We start from the raw sequence: 27,878 nt of genomic DNA, 5'->3' as shown, positions 1-27,878 counted from the left end.
TACTCAAATCCCAAATATTGCTCTCAGTCAAGCAAACATGTGCTAAAACATGTTAACTTTATCAGATTTAAAGTGATGGCTTCTAAAACCTTGCTTGTATGCTCTCTCTCTCTCTCTCTCTCTTTCTCTGTCTGTCTCTCTCTCTCTCTCTCTCTCTCTCTGTGTGTGTGTGTGTGTGTGTGGGAGTGTCTGTCTTGTTTGCAGCAGTATTATGACATTAATCTGGAACGTACCATATTCTGTTTGAACAGGGGTGCATTTTATTTGCAAGACAACTCATAATTTTAAAATTAAAACATAAAAAATGTAAACAATTTTCTCATAATAATTACACAAAATCTAACATCCTAATACTTCATATTATTATCAAAATATTAAATACATCAGCATCTCAAGTTTTCCTAGTCTGTTCTTCCCCTGCCCTCCCTTACATACTTGTGCTTCTCCTGTGGCTCAGTGCAGCCAGGTGAGTCTGAGCTGCGATCAGTCATGAGCAGCAGTGACACACTCTTCACACACTGGGAACGTATAGGAGCCTGTGCATTAGTGCATCTGTTTCAGCAGGAGTTTGACTGGCAGCACAAGCTGGTGTCATAGATTAGCTGAGCACATACAGCGGAGAGAGAGACAGAGACAGATACAGACACACTGCAGATCTTAGTAGCACTGAAGTGCAGAAATGGAGCATGTGGGGAATGTAGAGGTGTGGAGCAGTTCAGGACTGGACGAGAGCGAGAGAGATAGCAGCATGAGTCATGATGAGGATGATGAAGAACCTGAGGAAGAAGAGGAACCCAACGCTAATGGGCTGTGCAGAGAGCTGGTGCAAGGTAACAGCAGAGCTTAAGATACTTTGGAAGGGATTGAAGGAGAGCTAGAGGGGTAACCGAAAGAAAAGAGCATGCAGAGGAAGAGTTAGAGATGAAGGTCATAGTTACTGCAGAAAAGGGTCTGGCATGCTGGGGTGCACGCACATGCACAGCCTGCCAATTCCTGGCTGTTATGTGTCAGGAAAATGATCAGTTTTAGTGTGTATGTTTGTATCACCAAAGTGCTTGTAATGTAAAATAACAATAGTGTGATATTAAGAAACACAATGCGATAGTGACAGCGCAGGGTGATCTACTAAAAAGGCATAAATTAAGATGTTATTGGAAAAGATAAATTTAGGATAAACAATATAATACGGTGTGTTGTTTCTCCTCAAACCTGTGATTTCCATTTTTTGGTTTCATAATAATGGTAAACAAATCAGGCGTTTGATTGACAGATGATAGCTTTAGAATTGCGTATCCACAAGGTCAAAACTATGTACAAAATGTCTTCAGATTACTTACAGATCACACCTTTATTTACCTTATACAATCTCACACTCATTAACCTTCATATGCAAATAGGAGGTTATGAAATGGCTGTCTGGTTTTATTGTTTTAGTTAATTCTTTGTTTTTAAATAGCATTACGTAAACATAAGGTTTAACCACTCCTGGCCCGATGGTTTGAATGATGTAGGATTGACACCCAATTTAGTAAATCACTGTAATCTGTCATGCATGCAGAAGATCAGTCCAGCTTGTAGTATCCTCATGTCCTTCATTTTCACATTGACGTAAATCACAGACTTAACTGAACTGCTTTCAGGTGTTGAGCAGATTTACAAGATGAATAAAGTCAAATTGTTTCAAGAACCAAATTTGAGAGTGGACATCAAAGTGTGCTGACCCAAAATAGCACCAAAATTGTTAATCATACAAAAGTGAACACAAATGTGACCCTGCTTGTGAAAATTAGCAGCTATTACTGTTTTTTACACTCAGAAAAAAGGTATAAAAGTTGTCACCGGGATGGTACATTTTAAAAAGGTCCTAATACGTTATGCATTATTTTGGTACAGATATGTACCTTTGAGGAACCAGTATGTACCTCTAAGGAAAAATGTGTACTTTTGAGGTACCAATATGCACGTTTTACATTTACGTTTTAAAATTGTACTTTTTGAAAAAGTACTATCCTAGTAAGAAATTTTGTACTTTCTTTTCTGAGAGTGAACATAAAATCATACATAACTTAAAGTACATTCTGTAAAAATATAACCTTGATATATTTAATATTGACAGAGTAAGGTCATGTCAGTGATTGAAATTAATGATTGAAATCAAACTGTGATGCTCCTAATATCATTATTAGATTATGAGACTTTACTCTGGATTGCACAGACAGGGTCACAATATCCGTAAAACCAAACATTAAAATATGTATTAACCTGATCTGCATGTGCATAATTGTTAACACAAAATGGTTGATATAGAAACCAAAACTGTTTAATGTTCCTTCTGTATGGCTATTTAATATCCATTTATTCTTATTCTTTATTAATTCATGCTGTATTTTGTTATTTTTTATTCTTTTGTGCAAAAGAATAGAGATAGCTCTATTTGTATATCTTATGTTTTAAAGTTTTATTGATATTTTCCAATGATGAGGGAATGTCACACAACCAGTCCATGTTGACATCTGCTTATTGTTACTGTTTTGATTAGAAGCACACCCTTTAAAATCTTATCTTCGTAAACATATTTATTTTGCAGTCTTGTGTGGCTAAGTGGTTAGTTGGTTGTCAATATGTACATGTAGTAGGGTGATTCTCACGAAAACTTGGTTTTAAAAATGCCAAGCATGAAAATGTAAAAATTGCTTAAATTGACTTTTTTTCCCACCAGACATTGAAAAACAAAGTCTGGAGTAAATGGGAACATTAATTTAAAAACTTTTACTTATCATTTAACACTTTTTGTAACATAATTAAAAAAATTAGTCCTAAAAAATCTCATTACCGCAACAGTCCGAAAACATCAACACTGACATATTTTCAAAATGACATGACAAACCTGAAAGAACATAATTTGGAGATTCTGCACATGCATTTAAAATCAAAGTATTATGCTTCTATTAATTAAATTAACATTTAATAAGCATCTGTTGCGGTAATGATAATCAAAATGTTGTGTAAGCATTCTGACAAGACAATATTTCAAATTAACTGTAAAAAAATGATCTTACCTGGTAGCCATCTTGAAGTAACTGGTCCATGTGCTTGGTGACTCAAAATCAAACTTTATTCAAATTCTGTATGTGTGCTTAAACTGTTCTCAAAAAGTGTTGCGGAGGATGAGAACATCAGGCATGGACACATCATTTTCCTAATTTTTCTTCATTATTATTATACATGAATATTCAGTAAATATTTTTTCTGTCATCAAAAGTAGTCTAGCAAAACATCCATTTATTTATTTTCTTAATATTTTTGTGTTCATTTGATTAAATTACAACATAACGCATGTTCAAACACAGCCGGACACATTGCGGTAATGAGAATTTCAGCAGAAAATGAGATAAAATTTACAATTATAAATTCTTATGTTGAAATCACACATTGTGCAAGGTAGAACACAGTATTGTGTTAATTCTGATGCTTTTTAGTGTTACTATATTACACATTTTAAAGCTAAAATCATTAGTGTCGTGGTGTTTCAATGGTTTCGTGAGAATCACCCAGTATTTTTCCCTTATCAGCATAAAGCCAAACATAAGCACATCTCTGTGAGGTCAAAGTGAAGATTTACCTTAAGCCAATGATAGCTGTTATTGACTTAAACTATTTTGGTTTGGTTTGTTACTGTAATTTGGCAATTGGCATGTAGAGGTTCAATATTGCTGTGGTCTGAGCAGTGGGATTTGCAGGAACGTTGCTTTTGATCCCATAGGTTTTTATTTTTTAAAAGGCACTACTGTGTAATGTGACGTCATTGTGTCCACAAGGCACATTAAATTATTTTTACGTTAAGAGCCTCACAAGCTCACAATGTCAAAATGATTGCAGCTGTCAAAGCCTGTATGTGCATGTATATCTGACACATTACCTAGCAGTGGATCTCAAACTTTTGAATGCACCCCCACCCCAATTATGCATCCCTTCACATCTCTCAAAGAAAATTCATGACATGAAACAATCTAAAACTTCTAAGAATTTGAATGACACATTGTACTATTGGTTAGTAGCCTTTTTTCTGATTTTTTTTTAAACAAAATGTATGACAAAATTATGTATTTTGTCATAAAACTGTACCCCCCGGGGGGCCATCACATGCCCCCCAGTTTAAGAAACACTGGTCTAACCTGTATGGGAGACCTGTTTTTGCTCTGGTTTCTGGTAGCTTTGTTCCTTTGATAACATCAGCAGTATGTTAAAGTGTGTCTACAAGGTTAAATCTTTCATTACTGTGGACTTTGAAGAGCCAAGCTGCAGTGATGTAAATTTCTGCCAAGCTTTTAGTTTAGCAAAGTCAAACACGCCTCATTCCAGGTTTGATTATGCCTCAGGGAAAGACTGAAGGACGCTGAGTGAAAATACCAGCGCTGAATAAACCAAACCAGCAAATGTGTTATAGTATATTTAGAATCATCTACAATATTAACATAAGCACATTTATCTTAGTGACAGATATAATTGATATTGAGCAAGTGTCCTGGATCTGTGTCCTTCATGCTGAGATGTTTGTAAGTACAGATCTGATTGGTATTTGTAAGCAGGGATAAGAATGAGAGATTTAACTCTTAATGAGGATCAGACTGAAAAGAGGATGTGCTCTTGACAGCACAGATGTCTTTGTTTTATTTGTGTCTTGCCTGGGTCCCTTTGACTTTGCAGTTCTGTGCAATGCACTTGTATTGTACACCGTCAATACAGACGTCAATACAGTCATATATGACTATTTCACTAATTGCACTTTTTTATATCAAAAACTTTGCTGTTTAATACCTACGTATTACTCAAATATGTTGCACATATGTACAAGAATGACATTTTTACTCATATATTTATAGTTTGTTCAAAAATGTAAATTCTGTCATCATTTACTTACCGTCTTGTATGAGTTTCTTTATTCTGTTAAACACAAAAGAAGATATTTTGATAAATGATGGTAAGCAGCACAGTTGACATACTGTACCAATTGGTTCCATAGTAGGACAAAAATACTATGGAAGCAACTGGGTACATTCAAAAGTTACCATCATATATCAAAATATCTTATTTTGTGTATAACAGAATAAAGAAACTCATACAGGTTTAAAAGAACATAATGGGAAAATAAATAATGACAAAAACTTTAACTCCTTGATCTCTGCGAACCCGCCGGCGAGTCCAAAACTGCAAATTAAAATAAACGTATAAGTTGTGAAGCACAAAGTTTTCTGTAGACCAGTTTTATCAATTTACTCCAAAGTATGTGGGTAGATGACTCTTTTAAAGCAACACCAAAGAGTTTTTTTTACCTTAAAATAACGTTTCCAAAAAAGTTTCAGTCGTTCATCCACTCGAAACAGGGTGAACAGCACTTTCACATTCGCTTTGCAGCCGTCTATCGGCCAAAACCGCACTAAAGAAGTTTCCAACCGTCGGGTTGCGGTCCTGTAGTTCGAGTGAAAACTACAAAAACTTGCTTGGCGGCAGACCTAAAATCCAATCAGAGCCAGCTATGCTGCAGTATGCTAAATTATTTACAACAGCAAAAACTCTTTAGTGTTGCTTTAAAATCAGGCATGCCCAATTTTGCAAAAATCTAATTGTAGGCTACTGCAGGTCATATGAATATGTATTTTTATCTGATACTTTAATCACGAACCCATCTCACTACCAATGTCTGTTTTTTCCTCTGCAGTGTTGTGCTCAGACAGAGTCGGTCAAATCACAAAGACGTATCGTGATATTGAGGCCGTCACACATTTGCTTGAGGAGGTGAGAGAGTCTTGGGCATGTTTGTATACGTGGTGTAAACTATTATGCTGCTGTTCGTCCACTAACGGCATAATAAATCTCCCACGTGATTGTGTTTCTCTGCAGAAAGAGAGGGATCTGGAATTGGCAGCCCGGATTGGCCAATCGCTGCTCAAGCAAAATAAAGATCTGACTCAACGCAACAAGCTACTGGACGAACAGCTGGATATCGCCAAGGAAGAGGTAAATAAATGTGTCCTGCATTTAAATGCACCAAAATGCTGGTGTGGGGCAGCACAGTGGCTCAATGGGTAGCACTGTTGCATCACAGCATGAAGGTCCCCGGTTTCAGCTAGGTCAGATGGCCTCTTCCTGTGTCAGGGTGGGTTTACACCGAGGGGCAACCTTACGATCTCTCTGATGAAGCCAATACGGAAGTGATTTAAACTGCAATTCATTGACTGGCCGCTAGAGGCAGGCTCCAAAAGGGAGTCAATTCCCGTAGACTACTATTGTTAATATGCCCAACTTTACAGTAGAAAATAATATGTTTACAGCCTGGTACAAAAAGTGTTTTTGGTCTGTATAGCTAATTTTGCCCTTCATGACAACTGTGAGGGGGGTGAATTTTTTTGTAACTCATCCTTTTAAATTATAATTAAGGGCGTGGCCACTTGAGTGACGGTTGAACAGCCACTGCTGTCACCATCGAGCTAGACGGGCGTGGTTTCAGCAGTCACATCAGCTTCACCCACGTCCTGCCTTTTTACCCAATTTGGATATCCGCGAGTGATGCGCGGGACGGCAGGCACCGCCTACTTTAAGCTTAAAAAACGATCTTCAGAAACCTATGGGTGACGTCACGGACACTACGTCCATCTTTTTTTACAGTCTTACATGGTGTACAGTGGGTACTCCGGTTTCCTCCCACAGGCCAAAAACAAGCAGTTGGGGATGCCAGATTTCCCCTCCCCCAACTGGTGTATGAATCAACTTGTGTATGAGTTAACCAGTTCTCGCCATGAATATAGCCATAGATGCTTGAATGTTGTGAAGAATAAAAAAAATGCTGCTGTGTCTTATACATTTTGATTTTATGTATTGTTTAATTACTATTTTCGACTTATAGATGTTTATTCACACTATGTTTTTTCCATCACAGATGTATGTCCTTTCTTTAGTAAAACACGAACAAATATTTTTTTCAATGCCGTCATGTTATCTTATATGGGGGACAGCATGGCTTCAAAAAGTACATATGTCCATCACTAAAGTAGTTCAAATAACTTCAGTGTGTTAATATATGAAGAGTTCAAATGTAGAATCCTCCAAATATTAATCGTTTTTTCTTACAAATGTATCATTTCACTTAAAAAAAAAACTTCTACGCCATGCTGGCTCCATATAGGTTAATAACATGATGCCATTTTTGAGTTGTGTTTAACTGAAAGAAAGTCAAATAAAATTGGGATAGTAAATTAAGAGAGAATTTTCAACTCTTCCATTAATGCTGATCCTGGATCTGTCCTTACAGATAGCACAGCTGCGTCATGAGCTCTCTATGAGAGATGATCTCCTGCACTTTTATGCCAGCACTGAAGATCTAGAGCATGCCACTGAAACACTGTGAGTGTAACACACACGTACGCACGCACGCACACACACACAAACAAACACACACACAGTGAAGGACTTGATTCTGTCATACTAATACATGTCTTGCTTTTCTTTTTAGACTTATACGCAATGATTCCTCAACATCTCTTAGTAACTGTGTCAATTATGACTTCCTTCATCAAAAACTCAAGGGTTTGGAGGAGGAGAACTTCAAATTACGCTCAGAGGTTTGTAAAAAAACATTCACTGTAAGGCCGCATTCACATTACATGCGACTTTGTCGCTATGTGTCGCTCGTCTCTTTCAACAAGGTCATTGGGGGCGTTTCTAAATCTGGTTGTCATAAACAAGTGAGTAACGTCCACTCCAGTAAATGATGTGAACTCCACTGCTTCACCTTTATTGGTAGTCGCTCCAGAAAGTCGTTCATAATTTGCATAAAGTTAAACTTTTCTCAATCTTGTCGCGTGACTGGACACGGCCCTTCCGGTCGCCAAACTTCCATTGAAATCAATGAGATTGCGTCGCTCTGCTATTGCTAGTCGATGCTAATGTGAATAAAGCTTAAGTCACCGTTAATAACTGCATCATTCTGGATAAATAAAATAATTAAAACTAATTGTAGGGCATCTTAGTTTTTTATTTCAATTAATAATATTCATATAATAATATTAAAATAAATGTTTAAGGTGCAATCAGGAAGTTTTAGCAGCATCTATCGGTGAGACTGTGAATTGCAATCAATGGCTCAGTCCAAAGGTCATCCGTCCTTTTCGAAGCACATAGAGAAGCTACGGTAGTCGCCAAAGGACAAACACGTCATTGTCTGTGACAACGTAAAGACAAAACGGGCTCTATAGAGCAGTTTGTCCGCTTAGGGCTACTGTAGAAACATGACAGTGACTTTCATGTAGATAAAAACAGCTCATTCTAAGGTAATAAAACAACTCTGTTTATTATGTAAGGTTTTTATACACCACTGATAATATAGTAATGTATATTATATCCCATTTCTGCCAGTAAATCCTCCGAAATTTTACACATTGTACCTTTAATACCCATGCCCAACAAATCCATCAGAAGTCAGTGCACATTTGTCACATATTTGTGGTAAATGACTACGTGCGAGATGTGAATGAGACTCACTGTCACAACAAATAACAAAAAGCTGTTTGGGAACTGTCAGTACTGTGACATAAGGTAAATGTTTGCACCCCTATTACTATTTTTCAGGCTGATGAGATAACATTCGAGACCAACAATTATGAGGAAGAAGAACAGCGGCTTATGATGGTGTGTGTGGACGAACTCAGTGAGTAAACTACATTACCCACAATGCTTAGCTCACGATTCAAATTGATTCATTTTCTTTAAAAGTTCTCGTATCTCTCACCAGCGAGTGTAAATAAGCAGGTCGTATCGCTGTCAGACGAGTTGGCACGGAGGGTTGAAGATTCTCTAAGACAACAAGAAGAGATTAGCACTCTTCTGGCACAGATTGTTGATCTGGAACAACGCTGCAAAGGGGTTAGACACACACACGCACACACGCAGAGACACTAGTATTGTCGTTGTATTTAAAGTTTAAACTTTTCAGACCCATTTGTATACTTTTTTCGGATCATTTAATGCAAATAAATATTCAAACTTGTCTTCCTTCAGGTCACCTCTGAGAACGAGGAGCTGACCCAACATCTCAACGCCTCACGAGAAATGCAGTCACAGCTTAAAACCGAGGTAAGATCCTTAGAAGAACAAATCATCCCAGGCATTAAAAGAGTGCATGTTTTTCATTTTTAACCCCTTGTGTACTGAGTATTGGACAACGTAGAAACCAGAAATCATTGTTGAATCTCCTGACGTGCTTAGATATTAAATATTTTGGCTTGCATGATTCATCTTTCAGCTACTAATAAGAATATAGTACACGTGCTTAGTGTGTAGTAACACGTCTATTTAACAAATTTATTATTTTCACAATTGTCACCCAAACTCAGCACAGCACATACAAGACCTGAAGTTTATGCTGGGTCTGCAAATGCTACTATTAACAATAATGATATTTGTCTCCCTCTGGTGGCAGCTGAAGGAACTGCAGGAGAGGTACTCTGAATGTGAAGACATGCTACATGAAGCAAGGGAAGACATAAAAAACCTGCACAATAAGAGTTTACCCAACAGCACCGTTCATCGGTACAGCACCCTGGCTGCCATCCTCCCAATGGACTCACTTGCGGCTGAGATCGAAGGGACTTTCCGGAAAGGCCTCGACAGCCCGGCGCCCACTGAGTACAAGTGAGTTATAAACTAATTATATGTTTATTATCCGTATGCAATGCATTGCTACCATTTTCTTGAATTTCCTGCTGCAGGAATCACCCATTCCGTGTGTTCGAGACTGTGAAAGTGGCCAATCAGGTGTCTCGGCTGCGTCCTCAAGTCCACTCACCCCAGGTTCCGGGTTCGAGCCCTGCGTCATTACGCTCCAGTCGAATCAGTACGCCGCGCACCAGTTATAATGAATCGGACTCTGCTAGCATCAACTTAGAGGATAAACACTCCCCGCCGACACACGCACATGAGCACGGGTCAGTGTCTGCGAAATCTACCGTCTGCTAAATTTAGGACGTCAATCAGTAATAAATAACAACTGTATTTCACACACAGGTCATTGGAGTTGAAGCGTTTGGGCGAGCCTGGGACACCAGGTGGGCAGGATTTACAGGCAGCGTTGAGGTCTCTCTCAGAGCGACAGGAGAGTCACACGTCAGAGCGGCCGTTCTTCGAGGTGGAGAGAGAGAGGAAACTTCGAGCCCTCCAGACCGGAAGCAGCGGGAGTGGTGGTGGATCCAGCGGATTCTTAACACCCAATGACAGCGTAGTTTCCACGGGAACCAACTACTCCGGCACCTCCGCACACTCCTCGGGTTCAGGCTCCTCACGCTCGTATCTGCCCGAACGTCTGCAGATTGTTAAGCCGCTGGAGGGTGAGCAGACATGCAGTGTTTACAAAGAGGAACTTTTGCTATAAAGTTGCATATTTAAATGTAGTTTGTCCATAGGTTCAGTCACTTTACACCAATGGCAACAACTTGCGAAACCCAATCTCGGAGGCATCCTCCACCCGCGGCCAGGAGTTCTCACCAAAGACTTCAGAGAGCTGGACGTCGATCTCCAGCAAGTGTATAGCCTCAATGACTTGGAGGAGGATGAACCTGATCCATCTAAATTTCCCAACTTCATGCCCAGCACTGTGGGTAAGGGCCTGTTTATTTGCTACACCACATTTTTGTATGTTTTGAAATTTGAATATGTTTATGATTTTCCACGCCCACAGCTGTTACCATATTTTTTATTGGCCTTGCTTCTAGTATAGTGGTAGATCATGTAGGTATTGATCATGTATACAGCAGCTGAATTTTAGTTTGTGTTTCCTAACATCAACGCAGTCACTTCATCCGGGCCTAACATCCCTCAGAACTCTTCCACACTCCCTGTCCCTAGCTGTCAGATCCTTCATCCCTCTGCTCTCCTCTCCTCATTCTCCACCAGGTAAGACATGATCACACAATGCTTGTTTCAGGACTTTCATTTAGCCATCATGCGCTTTCTTGCTTCAAATGCCTTATCAAGGTTTAATTCTAGCATTTGCTTTTTGCAGTACCCTTTAAAAAGGTCCTAATATGTACCATTAGGTATACTGCCCTCCAAAGGCTAAGTGCAGTGACTACGCAAACACTGAAACCGAGAAAAAAGCTCTTAAAGTTTTTACACCAGGCAGTCAAATATGTTACTGCAATTTTGGCACACATGTTTCTCTGAAATGGGACAAAATTGAATCAGGAGACTTTGTCACAAGACATCAGATCTCACAAAGCCCATTTCAACCCTTAACTCGATTTTGACCAAATGCGTAGTTACTGCGCTTTGGCTTTGTAGGGCAGTATAGATATGAATACATTTGGCACCAATATGTACTAATACAAACTCTTTAGGTCCAAAGTTGAAGTTTTTAAAAAGGAACCGTCTTAGTGATAGCTGGGGTACATATTTTGACCATTTTTGGTGACAGGGTACTGTATGGTACAAAATGTAAGAAGAAATGATTTATGACATCAAATCATGAGCTTTGATATTGATCCAAACCATGTTTTTAAGTACAAACTTTTTTTGGATCTGTCTCCCAGCATAATTTTTCTTATTTATTCTTGTTTATTATCTCTTCCTCCTTCTGTCCTTCAGGAAACGCTGGAACCGTCTCTTTGTACAGTTTTAATGTAAGAAGTGTCAGGCATAATTTTAACTGAATACTTTACTGGGATCATCATCATTTTGATTATACTTTATTTCGATAATCTACTTCATAACTATATATCAACTAACTCTCAGTATTAGTAGACTGTTAGGGTAGGGATTAGGGTTAGTAGGATAAGGTAACATATTGTTGCAAAGTTTACAATAAGGTTGTAAACATTAGTAAATGCATTGAAGGTGCATTGTATAGATTTTAGCGGCATCTAGTGGTGAGGTTGTAAATTGCATTCGAAGGCTTAAAGGGATACTCATAAACATTTGATTTTTACCGTTTTGGAATCCATTCAGCCGATCTCCGGGTCTGGGGCTACCACTTTTAGCATAGCTTAGCACAATCTATTGAATCTGATTAGACTTTTAGGACCGACGGAAAATTAAAAGTTGTGATTTTCTAGGTAGATATGTCTAGGACTATACTCTCATTCTGGCGTAATAATCAAGGACTTTGCGGCCGTAACATGGCTTCAGGGGGCGCAATGCTCTCTCTGTAGGTCAGTAACCCTAAGCTGTTTGTCAGTTTAGGGTTACTATAAAAAACTGTGCTGTCCATGTAAGGGACCCGCGGTGCATGTAGTGACAGCTCGTTTTAAGGTAATAAAAACATAACAGATCATTATCTAAGGTCTTTATACCAATGAAAACATAGTTATGTATATTACATTGCATTTTGTCAATAGATTCTCCTAAAATGTACACACTGCACCATGAACAAACAATGAACAACATAGTTTTAAAACTAAAACTAAAGTTAACAAACTTTTAATTTTAAAAATATATTAGTAAATGCTAAAATTAACATGAATTAACATTAATAAACGATGTAGAAGTATTGTTGATTGACAAGTAAATGTTAGCTAATGCATTAAAGGTGCAGTGTGTAATTTTTAGAAGTATTTCTTGACAGAAATGCAAAATAATATACAAAACTATGTTATCAGGGGTGTATAAAGACCTTTCATGATGAACTGTTATGTGTTTATTACCTAGGAACGAGACCTTTTTATCTACATACACCGAGGGTCCCCCTACATGGAAGTCACCATTTTGTGCAGCCATTTTTCTACAGAAGCCCTTAACGGACAATTTTTTTGTACTAAGTTGTCTCCGACGATGACATGTTTGTCCGGTGGTGGCTACTGTAGCTTCTCTATGTGTTTCAAAAGCGAGGGATGAGCAGTGGACTAAGCCGTTGGTTGCGGTTTGCAGCCTCACCACTGGATGCCGCTGAAATGTACACACTGCACCTTTAACTAAGTGTTAACAAATACAACCTTATTGTAAACTGTTACGAAGTTACGTAAAAGCATGATAGGCAGGAATTATCTAAAAAACTTTTTTACAAATTTGCTTAAACTGTCTCTATATACAAATACATAACTAAAATGCAAGCACTCCGAAAAAGAGAGTATAAAACTCGAGTGTCTGTAGACCTTTCACAACTGTTTTAAACACAGTTAATTATTTCCATTCGGGATGAAACAAATGATTGGCTTGCGTGACTATCACTCTGTCTCGCGACCATGGCACCACCCGTTGCTATGGGATCAGCCCACACATGCGCACACCCGATTGATTTGAACGTGCACGAGGCACTCTAGGAAGAGCAAAAGTACGGCAGAGAAAGAGCATTTAGAACTCTCAGTACCTGCATATCCAGTCAGCGAAGGCAAACAAGGCAAAAAAAGGAATAAACGAAGCAATCAAACGAGAGTAAATATCACGTGGCTTTTCCTCGAGTCGATGATGCGGTAGCGGTATTGTCTCCGGTGTGTAGTCCTCATCAGAGTCAACAATGCTTTCATCACGGAAACTCTTCCATGCAAAACTCTGACTTAATAGTGAGTACTAAAAGCCATCCTATTTGTTTATATTCATAGTGATAAAGTTAGGTGTATTATTACATGTGATTGTGACATGATGTTACTACATGCACCGCGCTCCTTCCTCTCCGCTCGTCTGAGGTAAATGCTGCTCCCAGCGCGTTCATGTGTTTTGGGGGCGTGGCTTTAGAAGAAACCCAGAAGGGAGGGGGTGGAGTGAATGGAATGGACAGTCGTGAGAAGTCTACAGATTTTTATACTCTCTTTTTCAGAGTACTTACATTTTACTTATGTATTGGTATATAAAGACAGTTTAAACAAATTTGTAAAAAAGTTTTTTTGGATAATTCCTGCCTATCCTGCCTTTAAATTAGTAAAATGTCTAAAGTGGATTATCGAAATAAAGTGTTACCAGTAACTCACTTACTTTTTCTAACCTTGGGCCTTATTTCTTATTCATCAACATAACAAAACATTTTAACACAACAGCATCAGGATCCTTTCGTTACTAACTCTGTCTTCTCTCCTCTCCTATACACATATATACTGGGGTCCAAAAGTCTGAAACTACTAGAGAAAATGATTTATATATATAGCACCAAATTAGATTTTGAATCCCAGATTTCAATATGAAAGACTTTTGTATCCCAGTTTGTAGGTTAAGGTATGACAGCTATTATATGAAATGAATTTGTAACATATAGCAGTGCCTTAACCCCAATTGCTACCCACTGAGTGTTTGTGTGTTCACTACTCTGGGATGAGATAAATGCAGAGGTCGCATTTTTGAGTATGGGCTACCATACTTGACCATTACATCCCTCACTTTTAGGTTTTAATGAGACTAAGAAAATAATACTACTAACATTATGCATGTTACATTAAACACTTCCTTTAAAGGGTTTTAAACGTGCCAATACCATTTTACATTTATGGCCTTTGAGTATCTCCACGAAGCATCTGACCATGTTCTCCTTTTCCCCTCAGCGTTCGGCCCCGCAGTGTATCCGCTTGTGGAAGCTGTGAGCACGTAAGACCTTCACCACCCCTCCAGTGGATCTCTGGGTCCACAACTCACCTCAACCATACCACCAACCCCTCATCCCTCGGCCTGCTGCAGTTGGTTTCAGAGCACGGGATCTCAGCATCTGCCCAATCCATCTTTCCTCTTACTCAAAAAGCCGTGACAGCTCACACTCTCACCACGGCGTCAGTGGACAGACAGCAGGACTTTGGTACTATTGCACAAAGATACAGAGGACAGGGACATCAGAGCATTTTCAGCATCAATCTCGTGGAAAAACTCAGAAGTCTGGGCCTGTATAAAGTGGTTGCAAGAGGCTTGATGGATTTTAGTAGAAAAGAGAAGCCAGACTCAAATAGCTGAGCATTTATGAGGCATCGTCTTCCTTGCGGCATTCAGCTAATCTATCCTCATTTATTATGGGGTCTTTTGAAAGCCATATCAATTGACAGACTTTAAGTTTAAGGCTGATTAGCGTCGATCTCTTATTTAATGTTCGTGGCACTGTTTTTTTAATCATCTCTTCAAAAGGGAATTGTATTTTTGTTTACTTTTTTTTAATGTCATCTCTTGTAGAGAATCCGTCTTTAAATCACTGTGTTTTAATTTAAGTAGAAAATGTTATTTTGTAGCATCACTACTGAATACTGCACTATACTTTACAACCTCTGTTTTGCTTGCTGGCAACCAAGCATCAGAAGAGCCTGTAGTGTACCCTGAAATGTTTCTTGATAGCACTTTTCTGAGCATTCAGATTCAGTTTATTTCCCAGGGGAATGCATGGTACATTATGTGTGGTTATGTACTGTACCTGCAATGTGCACGCTGTAAAAGGAAGGACAAACTCATTTTTGTGATGACTGTTGGTGATTGGGGAAACATTATACAGTCCTACTTTTGTACTTTTACTGTGCGTAGTTCAGCAACACCTTGATGTGCACACACATACACTCACCCGTGCTTATATACTGTATATTTATCAACACATTTTCACCAGTAAAGTTTGTATTGTTTATGATTGTTTCGCCAGAATCAGGGATGCAGTACATAAATGACTAAATTGTGATGTCACCTTTTTTGCAGTTTAGTTCTCGAGAGCCATAGAGAATAGTAACCCAGTTAACTGCTACTTCTCCATCAACATTGTATACGTGGATTTGCAACTGGCAACCAATCTCACATTTGGATGTCATGAGATACATATAATAAGATATACAGTGTTTGCTTTTGAGGTTTTCAAATGGCCATGATGTAGTATTTTCTAATCCAGAATCTCAGAAATAATAATATTTAAAAATTAATATATTTAAATGAAAGCAAACACTTCTTGTATAATATGTAAAGAATTGATTCACAGGTTAAATCTCTAAACAGATGCAATATTGTTGTTATTCATTAAGTATCCCACACTGAAGCCCTTGAACTCACTGTATGTACATGAACTGTTCTGGGCACTGTAAAAACTTTCGTATTACACGGGAATAAACATTTCAATGTATTTTCACTTGTTCTTATGTTTTAGTTTGTTACCCTAGTTAGTTTTTGTTTCAAATGGATACATTGACACACGACACAAAACTTGTATAGTTGCATTTGGTCATTTAATGACAAAGATTTGCTTTATTTATACATTGCTTTGCAGCCGGGTGTTTTCAGTCTGTATTCCGACGCCCAAAATCAACCCAACCTTGATAGTCGGTGATACAGTCCTCTCGTTGAATGATCTCTGCCAAATGAGAAATGAAGAAAACATGAAGATACTTCTATCATACATGTGATAATGTTCATCGACCTATGAACAACTATCAACAGCTGTGAACATTATTTTCTTAAGTGTTGTTCATTTAATTTAACTATCATGAGGTATTTCTTGGTACCTATAATTGCAAGGGCCAACCCAGCTCTGTTTTTTAGAGTTAAAGGGATAGTTTACCTTAAAAGGAATACTACATCAGGAAAAAAATATTCTGGAAGTATTGTGATAAATAAAGAAGAAGATACTTTGATAAATGATGGTAAGCACACAGTTGACGATACCCATTAAATTCCAACATATTTTTTATGGAAGTCAATGGTCACTATCTGCTGTGTGTTTACCATCATTTCTCAAAATATCATCTTTTGTGTTCATCAGAAAAAAAAATTAATACATGTTTAAAACAACATGAGGATGAGTAAATGATGACAGAATTTTCATTTTAAGGTTAACTATCTCTTTAACATTTTTGGCATTTTTAAGTATGACTTAAGTAATTTTTATGACTTAGTATCTCATAATAATGAGAAACTTTTTCATAATAATGTTTTAATACCTCTTTAGGAGCCTTAACATTGTAATGACTTTTATATATAGAATATATTGATTTTAATAGTCTCTACATTGGTCTAGGTTGGTGGATAGGAACCAATATAACACCTTTCTGTAACTTACACTTCATTTGTTGAAAGATTTTTTTTTAAATGTTTTTTTATGATAAACATGTAATGATATTTGTAGTGAAAACCTTATTAATCCGAGACAAGCAAAATGCACGGTAGTACTACTTCCAAGATTTAAAGCCATGGACCAGTTTCTAGACGAAACAATACAAATTTATAAATACATTTGTTTTAACTAATCCAATGTCAGTGATTAAGTAAGTCTCTAAAACAGAACACATATAGTAAACACAATTACTAAAACCTACCAATTACAAATAAACTTAATTGTAAAATTAATATAATGTATAAATATTGTAAATTATATTTTGTAGATTCTAACTTGATAATTGATATTATTTTGTAGTGCTGTAGTTTCTGCGTCATTTTCATTGCAGTTACACACTGTCACCAGCGGATGTCGCCAGCGTGCAGTGTCTTATTGGGCATGTGCAGTTTAAGGCATCATAATATTTCAAATTTTTATAAGATACTAAGTCGAAATTTTGACAAAAAATTCAAATTATTATAAGACACTAAATCATGATAATAAAATATTATGTCATTATTATGACTAACTAATTCTAAAAATGTTAAATGGTGAAAAATGGCCTTTATAGAAAGCAGTACACTGTAAAAAATTAGCTGTAATTATGCAGCTGGTTGCCAGTAACTTACTGTAGAAGATAAAGACTGAAAATGTTTCATTTTCATTTAACTTTGAGCAAACTGTTGCAAGTAAATAACATAAATGTAAAATCTACAGCTAGTTGCCAGTAATGTACAGTAATACTGTAATTTATACAGACATTTTTTTCACATACAAATTTTGTATTCTGTATATAGTGCAGTGGTGGCCGATGACTTCTTTTTTCGAGGGCGCTCGATGCAAAGTTCGTCACAATATGTATGTAGCACATCATGTGTGTGGTTCGTCATTTCAAAATATGTGTTCAGCGCCTCGAGTGATCTTATGTGCATCACGTGTTTTGTCAAAATAAGTGCCTGCTGCAGACGCGTCTAAAGCATTTATGATAAAAGAGACGCTCATGTTTGCCAGATACTCGCATAATCTCATGCTTAATCAGAGTTTACTGTTAAGGGGAGTGTCTTGCATGTATTTTGTGAACGTGAGCGTCTCTCTTTTCATAAACGGTTTTGATGCGTGTGCAGCAGGCACTTATTTTGATAAAACACGTGATGCACATGGTTCACAATCATGATGCAACAAACACATATTTTGAAAACACGAGCAACACACATGACACTCCGAACACTTGAATTTGCACCCCTCGGAAGAGAAGTCACCAGCCGCCACAGGTATATAGTATGAAAGTAGGTGATTTAAGATGCAGATGTGCCTTTCCCACAGTATTAGCATTATCAGCATCTACATAGAAACGCACCTGACAATGCCTGTAAAATCTGCCGGGATATGAACTCTCGCTGATCCTCAGGTAAAGGCACGGCCCGCTTCACGCGTGTCTCAGGAGCCTGTGGGGTGAGTTGCCTGACTTCTGTGTTTGTCGGTGTGTCTTCAAACAGAGGAGACGCCACACATGCCACTGCCAACATCGTCATTACAGTCAATGCAATATATTTGGCCATCATTCTGTGAGGAAGATTTTCATTTTTTAAGCAGTTAAATATTTTTGTCAAATACAAAAACAGTTTCAGTGTAATATTTTGTATAATTTTAATAGTAAAAATAACCATTACCTGAATAGTTACGAGCCTGGACACAGTCTAGCACAAGATCTGTAGTCCAGCAGCACGGTCCAGTTCTCTTTATATTTCATTTTTCAGCTAAACAAATGTTTAATGATCAGATAAATATTGCACGTCACCTGATCAATAAACAAAACCAGTCCTGAGAAAAACACGATAATCTCTGGGGAGATTTTGTCCTAAAGGATCAATAATCAATGAAATAGCACTTAACATGCATATGCAAACTGGCTTGCAGTATTGAAAGTACAGTACATGCAGTATATTAAATAAATGAATTATTTAAGCATCTGATAAGAGTTCTTGCATAAACAATTGTCCTGATGTTAATGAGTTGTTATCAAACAAAAAATGTCTTATTGATTTAAATAAGTAGTTGGAATAAGGCTGTGACGCAGTACGCTTTATTTTATTGGTGGTAAGGAGATCATAGTTTCCTCTCTGGATCATTACATTTATGTACCTAAAGATTTTACCCTGACATAATGATCGTTCAACACTCTCATTTAACATTTACTTCATAAAATACATTGAGCTATGACATCATGGTGCACAAACATTTCTTTCGTAATTGCTAAAGATCTATCTATAGTCTGATCTTTAGCTGATCATTAGCAAAAATAATTATCTTTTTAACAAATGAATAGTACAAGACAGACAAAATGAACTATGAAGGATTTTGTGTATATTTCTAACATGTGTAATCAACTGATGTGTTATATTAAACGGCTGTAAAAATGTATCAGATTAATTTTTTTTCACATTTTTGGCATAAATTGTTAATCAGCCTCAGTACTGAACAAAACCAACGCATGCACACAAAAATTCCACGATTGTATCTATTCAACTGCCATAATTCATAAGTGATGTAACTGATTTATAAAAAAAAAAAAGATCATAAATACAAAAGATAGGATAGGATTTTATTAAACCTTTTTGGGCATGTTAAAGATTAGTTTTTATATTTTTAGTTTTTGTGCAGATTCAGATTTAATTTTTTTCTTTCCAATAAGTTGTTTGTGGCTTTTTTGCCCCATTGACTTCCATTATTACATAATTTTTTCTATTGCAAAGACATGACACCATATTATGATGCATCTTTGATTGTTGGTGTTTCTTCCCTTCGCCAAGAGGTAAAATTTTAAATTTTTACTGTTGATTACCATGTGGCACCATTTGCCTGCGCAAAAAACAGAGCTTAATACTTGCTTGAATTTTACCAAACCTTAGCAAAAGGAAAAAGCACCAACAATCAAAAATGCATATGGTGTCATGGCTTGCAATCAAAAAAATCAAAAAACTAATCTTTGACAAGCCCAAGACTGTGAAAAAGGTCAAATAAAATCCAGTTCACAATCACTTTTTATATTGAAAATCTGTCATTTTGTGGGTTTTTCCCAAACAGTGACATCACTTATGAACTTGGCAATTAAAGAGTTAACATCAAGAAATGTTTGTAAACATCTTGGTAGTTCTGATCAGAATTGAGGTTGATTAACAGATTCATGAAAAAAAAAATCTGGTACATTTTTTACAGCCGTTTAATTTAGCCCACGGTATATTATTGAGTTTTTAAAAAATTCAAAGCATTTTCTCAAAATATGTGTCTAAAATTATTATGTTTACATACTTAATAAATATATAACTATAGCACACACACATGATGTAAAGTGTTATTAATATAACAACAAACCTATATTAATTTGTATGTAAACATAATAGTTTTATAATAGTTTTAGACCAAACATGTAGGCTATATAAGGAAGAAATAATAGATAACAAGAAAAAGATGAAATATTTAATAAATGGTATTATATAAAATACATGATAGTATTGCTTAGTTTTTATATGTACTAGCGATTCTACTGTAAAATAATTGATTTACCAATAAAGAACAATACATATACATTACATACATGCACACATATCAGTAGCCATGCCATTTAAACTTTTAATTTATCTAAAAAATAAATGTAAAGTGATGAAAGAAACATTACACAAAATAGAAACAGACTTTGACAGAACACCGGATCCATAAAAATCACAGATTAATGCTAAACACTTCAGACCGCTATTGCAGAGCAGTCACTTTCTGCCACCAGTTGGGCTCCGCCCACTAAAAACGTCATCTCTGTTTGCAAACACGCAAATGGTCTATGGGCCTTGTGGGCATCAAAACAGCTTACGGAAAGACGCTTAAGGACAAACACTAAGAAAGATGGATGGTCTGTGATTTTGCACAAACAAATTTAACAGCACCTGCAGAAGTGTGAGACTGATAAACTGCAACATCAGATTAAAGCTGAGAAGATTTGAGCATTAAAGCGCAGCTTCAGCTTTTCTCTTGCATTGGAAGCGTTTTGTGCATGCAGCATTTAGTGCAAATTATCTTCAACGGTGCCTGCCACAAAATGCCATGTCTGGAGAAGGGACAGGGTTTTGGGTGCACGAACAAGGCGTGAACAAACTCCGCTTCAGCACTGTAACCGTCACCGTTTTGCCGCTTTCTGCACGTCTCCTATTGAAAAAGAACTGAACACTTGTGGTTGCCGTGTACCGTGTGAAACGCCCTTTAGCAAAATGAAAAGAGAGATAAAGAGCAACTGTTAAACCAGAATGAGAAGTTGCTTAATTGATTTCCAAACAATGGAATCAAAAGACTGTTTCATAACAAGGACATTAATTAAAGTAACTAGTAGCTGTGACAAGCAAGTGACTGGACAACAAGTTAGGCTACTTAAAATCAACAGCGCAGGGCTCTGCTGAGAGAGTTACCACATGATCACTGTGAAAGATGTGATTTAGATAAAGAGGCTGAATCACCTATTCACACAAAGAGCAGATCTACAGTCAGGCTTGCTCCTGTTATCGTCAAAAACAGGACTGAATGTTGAAATTGACCATGAGGAGGAGGAGTATGAATGAAGAGAGACGAACTCGCACTGTGACAAAAGTGTTCAAGAAATATGTTCCACATAGAACATATAAACCAGCAACATCTAAGCAAATGTACCAGATGTATACAAGCATCCACAAAAGGGTTGTCAAGTTCTTCAGTGACTGTACAAAATCTACACACCCGTGAGCAGTCATTCCCAATGTCAATTTTAGGAACAGCGACCAAAACAGGCAAACTGAAAATGTAAAAATCAAAGTTGGTGTGTCTCAAGAGAACACCGAAGCGGGATGAGGAGCTGTAAAAACATTTTTGTTTGAATTAAAACCTGCAATTATTAAAATTAAAGGTAAAATTACATCTTGCATGCAGAAGTAACACTGAAAAAAACTAAAATTTTTTAAGGTAAGTGTTCAAAATCAATTAATTGAATCTACATTTAAACAACAACAACAACAAAAAATTGAAATCCAAAACAAAACAAAAAACTTCTGTTTAAAGGGGCATTATGTGGGTGATTCTCACGAAAACTTGTTTTAAAAATGTCAAGCATGAAAATGTAAAAATTGCTTAAATTTACTTTTTTCCCACCAGACATTGAAAAACAAAGTCTGGAGTAAATGGGAACATTAATTTAAAAACTTTTACTTATCATTTAACACTTTTTGTAACATAATTAAAAAAATTAGTCCTAAAAAATCTCATTACCGCAAAAGTCAGAAAACATCAACCCTGACATATTTTCAAAATGACATGACAAACCTGAAAGAACATAATTTGGAGATTCTGCACATGCATTTAAAATTAAAGTATTATGCTTCTATTAATTAAATTAACATTTAATAAGCATCTGTTGTGGTAATGATAATCAAAATGTTGTGTAAGCATTCTGACAAGACAATATTTCAAATTAACTGTAAAAAAATGATCTTACCTGGTAGCCATCTTGAAGTAACTGGTCCATGTGCTTGGTCACTCAAAATCAAACTTTATTAAAATTCTGTAAGTGTGCTTAAACTGTTCTCAAAAAGTGTTGCGGAGGATGAGAACATCAGGCATGGACACATCATTTTCCTAATTTTTCTTCATTATTATTATACATGAATATTTAGTAAATATTTTTTCTGTCATCTAAAGTAGTCTAGCAAAACATCCATTTATTTTTTTTCCTAATATTTTTGTGTAAATTTGATTAAATTACAACATAACGCATGTTCAAACACAGCCGGACACATTGCGGTAATGAGAATTTCAGCAGAAAATGAGATAAAATTTCCAATTATAAATTCTTATGTTGAAATCACACATTGTGCAAGGTAGAACACATTATTGTGTTAATTCTGATGCTTTTTAATGTTACTATATTACACATTTTAAAGCTAAAATCATTAGTGCCGTGGTGTTTCAATGGTTTCGTGAGAATCACCCACGTAGGTTATTACTTAAAGATATCTTTAAGATGGAGTTTTTATTTGTATATTTATGAGCCAACCATAATGTAATAGAACGAATGACACCTTGACTGTCCGGCCAAAATAGAGCGTGATCGGTGTCGGGGCAAAGACGAGAGTAAACATCGGATTGGCATTTAGCGCTGGGTATGAAAACAGACCCTGAGCTGGCTTTCTTTTTACTGCAAAGGTAAGACATAGTTACAGGCCATTTGTAATATATTATTTTATTGTTTTTGTGGTGTAATGCTAACGATAGCATACTAGCCAAATATGGATGCTAGGTAACTTAGCCAGCCACAGGACCGTTTAAAAAAGTTACTGTCTTAAATGAATTATCTTTATTCAGAGCACGAGTGCATTAAGATTGTGAGTGTCGGGAGTGTGTTTTACAGTGTAGTGTTACAAAACTTTTAGAAGTAGACTTCAGTTGAAAATATAAAGTAGCACTGCAACATTTTACTAAAATGGTCTGTCAAACAATAACTGCAACATTTGTAGAGACTGGCTGCAGTTTCTCTAATGGCCTGTGGTGTCAGTAAGGTTTAGAAGTTTCAGAACCTACGCAATGCTCCTTTAAATGTAGCTTAATGGAACAGTATGTAGGATTGTGGCCAAAACTGATATTGCAATCAGAAAACTTGTGGCTAAAACTGGTACTGCAATCACACAACTGGTGGCCAATACACAACATGACAACATAAACATCAGTTGAGGGCTGCAACTCCACTTTTTAAATGACAATATCCTGACCAGACCACAGTTGTCAGTGATATTAGTACTTGAAATGAAAAGGATTTCTTAATGTCTAGTGACATATCAGGGCCATTTTATGATTAATTGATATAAATTTCTTACATACTGTTTCTTTTAAATAAATTGATTGCAACCACTTACCTTAAAAAATTGAGTAAATTGAATTAATATTTTTTTTTCAGTGCAGAGGAAAGTGTCACAGAGTTTGAAGATCGCTTTAAACAAACGAGATTGTAGTATTAGGAGGCCAAAATGTTGATGAGGACCACCTGGATAGAAGGTTTTAGCAGCTGACAGTAGAACAAAAACAGACTCTACTAAAAGACATATGCGCTTCAGGGAAACTAAAGACCCCCTCTCTACAGCATTTAGAAAAAAAACAGAAACACACTAGAAAACCCAATGACAGAAACAGAAGGTGATGTAGTGGATGATGCTGTAAACCGAGCCTTGAAGGAGACGGGTGCACACGTGGCATTAAAGAGTAACAAAACCCTAAACCAACTTTTTTTAGTAAATGACCTGTAAAAATGATGCTTTATTATTGCTGTTCATTGATTTTAGTAAGTTTTTTGACATTTGGATATAAAGTCTTCCAATACTACAATATATGGTGTAAAAACGTCTGAGTGCTGCCCTCTTCAGGTTGAATGGTGGCTACTGCAGTTGAATTTTCCTATTGGATGTTGGGTCCAAAGAATAAGTCATGACGTAAGCAAGTTCAAGCTCACCACGCTCTTGTTACGATCTCCCCACACACTTGGTACGAGCTTAGTTCGTCCCCTCTTTCTCCGTTGGGATCTGCCCACTTTTCTCACATTTTTCAAATATTGCCAGTGGGTGGAGTCAGGCTCTGAACAGGGGTTTAGTTACGCTTTAAGGAATCTGATACATAGGCTGTAAAAAAGATGGACGACGCCCGTTCGTTCTCTTTCATTGGTGAAAAATGAAGCCGCCAGTGTCCTAATACAGTGCTGACATCTTGGGTCTTCTTCTTCTTTGAGCTTATTGGCGGCTCGCATTCTTAACAGAGCATTACCGCCATCTACTGTGGATAATGGATCAGAGACACTATAATCCTTTCCCCCACACCATTCAGGACTCAAGCTTTCGATGTTGCTGCATGTGGGTCTTCTTCTTCTTCGATGAGTTTTATTGGCAGTTTGCAATAAATGTGCATTACCGCCATCTAGTGGACTGAGGTGTGATCACATTGGGATGGAAAAATAATGATAATAATAAAAAAAGACATCTTGGGTCTTGAGTCTGTGCAGTAGTGATTTCAGGACCAGTCCTGCACAGTAGTGAGCAGGAAGTAAAGCCGTGAAATAAAGGCCCCGCCCTAGCAGAATGAGCATATCACAGCTGTCAATCAAGACATGACGCCACTGTTTTCATCATTAAATAACTAACTAAAACCAAACTTTTTTTAAAAAACAAACACTTGAATTTAAATCAGCGTGATGAAAATTACAGTAAATGAAAGAAACCAGCTTCGGAAAAAAGATATTTGAAGTGTAATTACATTGTTTAGTTGGTCTCATTGAATAACAAGGTGGAGGTGGGGTTTATGACCCATACTAGGACCAGTCACTGGGGGGCAATCAAGACGTTTTGGCTTCACCTTTTAGGGCTTGTGCGGCACGCTTGATCTGATACAAGAAAGAGACTTGACTTCAGACATTAAGCAAGTTGAAAAGGCAATCTCCAGAGAGCAAATGTTGTAGATTCAGCAAACCAGAGGAATAACAAACAATGCAGTAATTATGTCCATAAGAATCCTGGATAAAGCCCTTTAAAAAATGTCACAGGCAGGCCCTTACTCAGAACAGAACATATGCTTAAAGCTCATCTGAATGACAGCCAAGTCCTGAGCAACTCTGAACGACTCAGCCTGACAGTACAGGATCCTGGAGCCGGTTGCACCAGCCAGACGTAAAAAAGTTGGGTGTAAGCCCTACATCGGCCTTAGCTACATCAAATGTTGGAAAAATATTTACGCCTGTTTCACCTACGGCCAGACGCAGCTACGCTCAGCGTACGATACGCGTCCCCGCGTATGCGTTTAATTGCAGTGATATTGAGACGCCTTTGGCATTTACTCTGGTTATAAAAATTTCCTGGCGCCAGCTAATAGATGTCAAATGAGAGCTTTCCCTCCTTATCAGTGCACTCTACCTCAAGATACGTGTGTCACGTAGGGTTGCCACCCATGTCTGATAAAAAACCTGGACATATCGATGACATGACCAATTGGTTTGCTCACAAGCCCCCTATCCCCCCACCCCCAATAGCATAATATTTCGATAGGCCTATGCAATTATTGGCAACACTTTACAAATCTTATTTGTTAACATTAGTTAATGTATTAACTAACATGAACTAACCGTGAGCAGTGCATTTGTTACTGTATTTGTTAATCTTTGTTTACGTTAGTTAATAAAAATACGGCTGTTCATGGTTTATTCATGTTAGTTCACAGTGCAATAACTAATGTTAACAAGATTTAAATAATGTATTATTAACATTAAAAAAGATTTTAAAAAATGCTTTATAAGTGCAGTTCATTATTAGTTCATGTAAACTAATTTAGTAAACTAATGTTAACTAATGAACCTTATTGTAAAGTGTTACCCAATTATTTGTTAATTATATTAAAATATGTAAATCCCTTTTACAATTGAAATAGCTGCTTTTACTTTTTATGTAAATGTGTTTTTATTTATATTCCATAGCAACTAGCCAGCCTGAAAAATATGCACATGAAATTAAACTTGTTGAACTCACCTGAATTTCTTTTACAATCATTTAACGCGCCATGGGAAGTGCTGAAGTCAATGTTACAAACTGTACAGCATGCAAGATTGTCATTATTTTTTAACTCTTATAAGACAGGGGTACACTTTTGTGTAGTCTGGCGTAAAATGTGTCTTATATTTTCGCTTTTGGGGAACTCTCCCTCTGCCATGGCGCTCCTGTTTCTAGATACACTAATTAATTCGGTTCTGGAGAAGAGATAAAAGTCCGCCCACACTGACAATTGATTGGTTGACTTACTGAAACAGGCCAATCAGGATGCTCTCTGTCTTACATGCACTTAAAGTCGCCATGAAACGGAAGTAGCGATTGCCTTATTTTCCCCGTGGTGACGTATATCCGAATGAAACGGCTTTTGAGATGAAATAAGGCAGGGCTGGATTTGAATTTGTCCATCGAGATCTGATTGGATTGTTTGAAGTTGGGTCGTGTTGCTAATTGCTAATCGCTGCGATCCTCTCCCGGACCCCGCCCACCTGCCATACTTTTGACCGGAAGTGAAGTGAGATCGTTTTGAGGAGGGGAGGAGATTTACATTTTTGATTAAAGATTATGAGCACACACGAATTTTTAAAAAATAATGAAGCTCACAGATAAGTCATTTGTTAATAATCCCACAATATTAAAAATATATATATAGTTTTTCATTTCAATTTCATTGCGACTTTAATGAGGCACATACACACACAGAGATGCAAAGGTCTCCCTCTCTGCCGTGCACGCGCGCTAAATTACATATTCACATAGCTTTTCGAAAACCGGGACATTCAGTGTCCCGGGAGAGTTGATAAATTTCCCGGGACAGGTTATTAAAAAGAAGGACAATCCCGGTAAAACCGGGACAGGTGTCAACCCGAGTGTCACATGCAGACCACAACCTGCACATTAACTAAACGAAAGCCTTTACCATTTGCACAAAAGGTAATAATATGCAGATACAATACAATTAGCCCCTTAGGTCATCATTAAAGCAAAACCAAAGAGTTTTTTTACCTTAAAATAACGTTTCCAAAAAAGTTTCAGTCGTTCATCCACTCGAAACAGGGTGAACGGCACTTTCACATTCGCTTTGCAGCCCTCTATCGGCCAAAACCGCACTAAAGAAGTTTCCAACCGTCAGGTCGCGGTCCTGTAGTTCGAGTGAAAACTACAAAAACTTGCTTAACGGCAGTGGAGCACCCTGCAGGCTGTGGGTGGAGCATATAAAGTACATATAAAAGAAAGATACCATTACCTAGCATTCATGCAGCTTTTCAATTGTC

At 37.2% G+C, this 27,878-nt stretch overlaps 2 protein-coding genes across 5 annotated transcripts; one reads left to right on the top strand and one right to left on the bottom strand.

Moving 5' to 3' along the window:
• The first annotated feature begins 467 nt into the window (after positions 1–467).
• On the top strand, positions 468–16,048 carry hap1 (huntingtin associated protein 1). Of its 3 annotated transcripts, XM_055184030.2 has the most exons (15): positions 471–830; positions 5,720–5,796; positions 5,902–6,018; positions 7,310–7,401; positions 7,511–7,619; positions 8,626–8,704; positions 8,789–8,919; positions 9,055–9,129; positions 9,476–9,687; positions 9,765–9,980; positions 10,060–10,379; positions 10,455–10,649; positions 10,842–10,944; positions 11,635–11,669; positions 14,514–14,653. In XM_055184030.2, the coding sequence occupies exons 1-14, from the start codon at positions 680–682 to the stop codon at positions 11,666–11,668; spliced, it is 1,911 nt and encodes a 636-aa protein (XP_055040005.1). In that variant the 5' UTR covers positions 471–679; the 3' UTR covers position 11,669; positions 14,514–14,653. The 3 variants fall into 3 exon arrangements, with proteins under 3 accessions (XP_055040006.1, XP_055040005.1, XP_055040004.1); XM_055184031.2 differs by lacking the exon at positions 10,842–10,944 and having other exon boundaries at positions 468–830; positions 14,514–14,697; XM_055184029.2 differs by lacking the exon at positions 11,635–11,669 and having other exon boundaries at positions 472–830; positions 14,514–16,048.
• Positions 16,049–16,129: 81 nt separating this feature from the next.
• On the bottom strand, positions 16,130–27,827 carry LOC129427503 (uncharacterized). Of its 2 annotated transcripts, XM_055184032.2 has the most exons (4): positions 27,610–27,827; positions 18,688–18,774; positions 18,375–18,580; positions 16,130–16,276 (listed from the first exon to the last, which is right to left on the bottom strand). In XM_055184032.2, the coding sequence occupies exons 3-4, from the start codon at positions 18,577–18,579 to the stop codon at positions 16,203–16,205; spliced, it is 279 nt and encodes a 92-aa protein (XP_055040007.1). In that variant the 5' UTR covers position 18,580; positions 18,688–18,774; positions 27,610–27,827; the 3' UTR covers positions 16,130–16,202. The 2 variants fall into 2 exon arrangements, with proteins under 2 accessions (XP_055040007.1, XP_073732036.1); XM_073875935.1 differs by lacking the exon at positions 27,610–27,827 and having other exon boundaries at positions 18,688–19,171.
• Between the last annotated feature and the right edge of the window lie 51 nt (positions 27,828–27,878).

The sequence above is a fragment of the Misgurnus anguillicaudatus genome, chromosome 14, assembly GCF_027580225.2.
Source record: "Misgurnus anguillicaudatus chromosome 14, ASM2758022v2, whole genome shotgun sequence".
Lineage (NCBI taxonomy): Eukaryota > Metazoa > Chordata > Actinopteri > Cypriniformes > Cobitidae > Misgurnus > Misgurnus anguillicaudatus.
Note: the sequence above shows the minus strand (reverse complement) of the source record. Positions and strands in the feature narration are given on the sequence as shown.

Excerpts from the sequence above, each read along its gene's own strand:
- hap1 (XM_055184029.2), top strand. The coding sequence starts at position 680 with ATGGAGCATGTGGGGAATGTAGAGGTGTGGAGCAGTTCAGGACTGGAC. Across the intron at positions 831-5,719 it reads GTGCAGAGAGCTGGTGCAAG|TGTTGTGCTCAGACAGAGTC; the intron begins GTAACAGCAGAG and ends TTTCCTCTGCAG. Across the intron at positions 10,380-10,454 it reads GATTGTTAAGCCGCTGGAGG|GTTCAGTCACTTTACACCAA; the intron begins GTGAGCAGACAT and ends GTTTGTCCATAG.
- LOC129427503 (XM_055184032.2), bottom strand. The coding sequence starts at position 18,579 with ATGATGGCCAAATATATTGCATTGACTGTAATGACGATGTTGGCAGTG. Across the intron at positions 16,277-18,374 it reads GATTTTACAGGCATTGTCAG|AGATCATTCAACGAGAGGAC; the intron begins GTGCGTTTCTAT and ends CTCATTTGGCAG.